This window comes from Rhipicephalus sanguineus, unplaced genomic scaffold, assembly GCF_013339695.2.
Source record: "Rhipicephalus sanguineus isolate Rsan-2018 unplaced genomic scaffold, BIME_Rsan_1.4 Seq630, whole genome shotgun sequence".
NCBI lineage: Eukaryota > Metazoa > Arthropoda > Arachnida > Ixodida > Ixodidae > Rhipicephalus > Rhipicephalus sanguineus.
The window spans coordinates 65,757-69,526 of NW_023615657.1; the positions used below are offsets into that span (position 1 = coordinate 65,757).

The 3,770-nt window shown below is 46.2% G+C and overlaps 1 protein-coding gene across 1 annotated transcript; it reads right to left on the bottom strand.

Moving 5' to 3' along the window:
* Positions 1 to 2,261: 2,261 nt before the first annotated feature.
* On the bottom strand, positions 2,262 to 2,885 carry LOC119377951 (molybdopterin synthase catalytic subunit). The gene has a single exon (XM_037647229.2). It carries the CDS (start codon positions 2,786 to 2,788, stop codon positions 2,348 to 2,350), a length of 441 nt encoding a protein of 146 aa, XP_037503157.1. The 5' UTR covers positions 2,789 to 2,885; the 3' UTR covers positions 2,262 to 2,347.
* Positions 2,886 to 3,770: the final 885 nt, after the last annotated feature.

A 3,770-nucleotide genomic window follows, 5' to 3' on the forward strand; every position in this document is an offset into this window, starting at 1 on the left:
CCCCGTTTGGTTACACATTAAGCAAATGCATTTGTGTGAGGCGTTCGATGCTCAATAATATTACTGCATTTTTTCTATCCTGTACACCTCCAGATATTTTGTCAAAATTATGTATGTTTGCATTTTTCCTTTGTAATATTAGGCTACGTAAGAATAGCTGAGGAATAATTACTTACTATGCGGAACGTACATTCTGTGTCTAAAATTTGTCCCGACCACGCAAGCTTATAGGTTTTACGAGAATAAATCGCATTATTAAGAAAATCTTCATTTTGGTCCATATTGAGACGCGGGTAGCACGGTGCTCCAATAAAAAATCGGATGTAGAACTGAATAGAAAACAAGTAAATAACTCTTTCTATTTGGCACGTTTTACAACTGCACTGTTTGTTTTGAGCAAGAAAATAATTTTTGAAGTTCCCCATTGGCGGGTATAGGGAACTTCAATTAGGATGTTGGCGTATGTACAAATGGGAAGATGAACGTTCGGGCGTCGTTTTTTCCGCACTGTCCTGTTTGATGTTCGCGTTTCTTGAGGAATCTAAGGCTTTCGCCTTAATGAATCCGTGTGGTACACCGCTTCGCTGGTCATCGGCTTTCACGGAGTGGATTGACTGATGAATTTTTTTCTACTATCACTTTTTTTTTGCGTGATTTTTTATGGATTACTAAACCTTTAGGGCAAAGCTTCGTTCTCGTTTGAATTAACACGCATTGCGCTAGAATAGCGGTATGATGCGATTTCCTTCTTCATGCAAATACAGATTTTCCTCTTGCAGATGGTCGGCGTCGTGGTCACTTACACACTCGTGCTCTACCAGACAAAGTTAGCGGCCCTGTCGTGGTCGCCGCCGCCGTGCTCCGTGGACATCAACACTTCATCGGCACCGATTCACCAGACTTTGCATTCGTAGCACCGCGTGCTGGGCACTCACACGAAACAGCGTAAATGAGGTCTTGCAAACTTGAGTCGTCCTGGAGTGGTGTCTTCATAATCAACCTATTCGCCTCGTGCGCCACCGATGGCAGCGCTGCGAACGGCACACCGGTGACGCAGACGGGGGGATTCGGCTTGCTAGGCTCTGGATAGAACAGCATCATCTTCGTAACAGTTCGCTCGCGTCGCACGGCGCTCCTCGACTACTACAGAGCGTTTGCTACAGAGCTTTTACTACTACAGGCTTTTACAGAGCGAGTATAAATATAGATAGTGAAAAAAGGGGCGAGGAACTAATAAGTTATGATAAATCTCCTTACTGCAAAAATATTTAGAAACTACTTACTCCATAAAAATAAGCAAGGAGTCGTGACGAAAACGCCGTGGAAAAAATACGCATGCACGACATATCTATGTATACTAAAAAGACCGGTTTTTTTACCGCACCATTTGGCAGGTATGAAAATAATACAGAAAATATTTACAGAGCTTCAGGAATCGCGCTAAATACCAAAGTGTTAGAGTAATGAAAAATGTAGTAACACGCAACGATGTAGCTTCAGTAGACACTCAGCTCGTGTTCGTGTGGCCAGAACCTGTATGGGGCAGCAAAACACAAGGATAAAGTGAACACTCTTGCTTCGCTTTTATATCAACATTCTTTATTGACGTTATGCGTAGCAGTACTTTCTCTACTCAATAATATCTGAAAACGAAAGTTCTTTCCTGTTGAAAACATATGCGAAAAACTGGAATGAAGGGCATGCACAGTAATATTCATCAAATAACTACGCGTCATAGACACCCCCGTCCAAAGCACCGTACGTTTGACTCGTGAGTATAGGCTTCCAAAGAAAACATACAAAAGGCAAACGTCCGCGTACATTTAAGAACCAGCACTCAATTTATCTGATCCCTCCACCCTTAACTAAAGAACATGACACCCGTGAATCATTGCAACGGTAGCATTCAGTAATTATAACATCGAAACGGCTCAACGAGATCAACAGAACGGGTGAGAATCGAACGAAACACTGGGCGTCTCTTATGGAACCTTCAAACAGCTTACCAGAGACAAGAGGAACGCAGTTGAAATATGAAGTCTGTTAAAACTAAGTCTCAAGAGCACTCAATGAAGACACAGCAAAAGCAGGAATCCTGACATTTTTTAAATGTAGCCTATCGTGGGTTATTTATGCAACATATACGAATAGAAAACAGGCAAGACTAGCTCTAACCAGCTAGGTTAAACAGTGTCATGAAAACACAAACTGTGGCTTAACTAAACTAAACTGTCAGTCCTTCCTTACTAACGCTGCTCGTGCTCTCAAAGGCATGACCCAATAAGACATTCGCCCTTTTATAAAACCCACCTCAGACGCATAACAACAGCTAGAAAAACTTCAAAGTTCAGCGTCCTTCGGTCCAGAAGCACTCCTTGTTCGCTTTCCACTGTTCGTGATCGTCATTGTAGTGCTCCTTCTTCCAAATCGGCACACGTCGCTTGAGCTCGTCGATGGCGTACTTCGACGCGTCCATCGCCTCCTGGCGGTGTTCGGAGGAGACGGCAATGAGCACGCTGGACTCGCCCAGCGGCACGTCTCCCAGCCGGTGAACGATGGCGATGTTCTTCACGGCCCACCGTTCACGAATGGCTTCGCAGATGCGCAGCATTTCGCGCTTCGCCATGGGCGCGTACGCTTCGTAACTCACCCTGTAAACTGGCTTTCCATCGCAGTGATTGCGCGTGGTTCCCAAGAAGACCGATGTTGCGCCGCAGTCATGAGATCCAACCTGTGCGAGAACGGCTCCGACGTCCAGTGCGTCCTCCGATAGCTCTACGTGATTCATGTTGCTTTGATCAATATTGATATGCCTCTAAGTCCCACAGATGGCACGGCCGGGAAGAAAGTGATCCTCTTTGAGGCACTTTCAAGTGAGAAACTCGTATAGGTCTTCTTTGTCGGCTACGATTTGCACAGATATGTTGATTCCTTGATAACCTATAGCTGGATTAAAGGTACGCTTGCTTCAGTGTTTCTTGGCACTACACTGCTGTATAAGTAATTCTCAAAGGTCCCTTCGCTGGATCATTAAATGACCTCACTTTGTTTCTTGTATACAGAAGACTTGCAGGTCACCCACCGCTGATTGCTGGAATGAAGGCGACCTCGTCTCCCTGCCTGAGTGTTACTTCGACGCCAGGCTCAATGTATGACTCGTTTACGGCGATGACTGCACTGTGTTCTAGCGTTGCGAGCTTCGGATGCGCTGCGAAGATAATCTGCTTCAGTTCGTCGACGTCTCGAAGCACGGCAGGTACTATAAGCGAAGCCTCTGAAGTGCCGGCGAGTTCACGGGCGTTGGCGAAGAGTAACAGGCGCACGGAGAGCCACCCAGGCATGATCTACGCGCACATGAACAGCTGCGTTGTGGCGGCGCGATAAAGTGCGCCGGTGTATGGCTGGGACTCGAAGCGTAAATAGACGAGGCACGCATGTCTGTCCTGCATACTTCCGTTCCTATCATGTGCTTTTCTAGTTCAAATGCGATCAGTGTATGCACTGCTGTCTGGGTGCACGCAGCTGGACTGGACACATGTCGTGTAGAGGTACATCTACGGGGTTTCAGTGCGATGCTGCACTGCGCCGAGCTTGGCGAAGCTAAATGAGCCCAAGCAGCTGTTGGCACGAAAGGCAGGCACTGGCTCTCAGCACTGGCGTACACCGCAGTGTTCACGTTAATACGAAAATACGGGGGTTTAAGGCTCCTTAATGCGGCACAAACCTGAAACGCTCTAAGCTATTGCAAAATATGGTAGTTAATCTTGTTT

Excerpts from the sequence above, each read along its gene's own strand:
- LOC119377951 (XM_037647229.2), bottom strand. The coding sequence starts at position 2,788 with ATGAATCACGTAGAGCTATCGGAGGACGCACTGGACGTCGGAGCCGTT.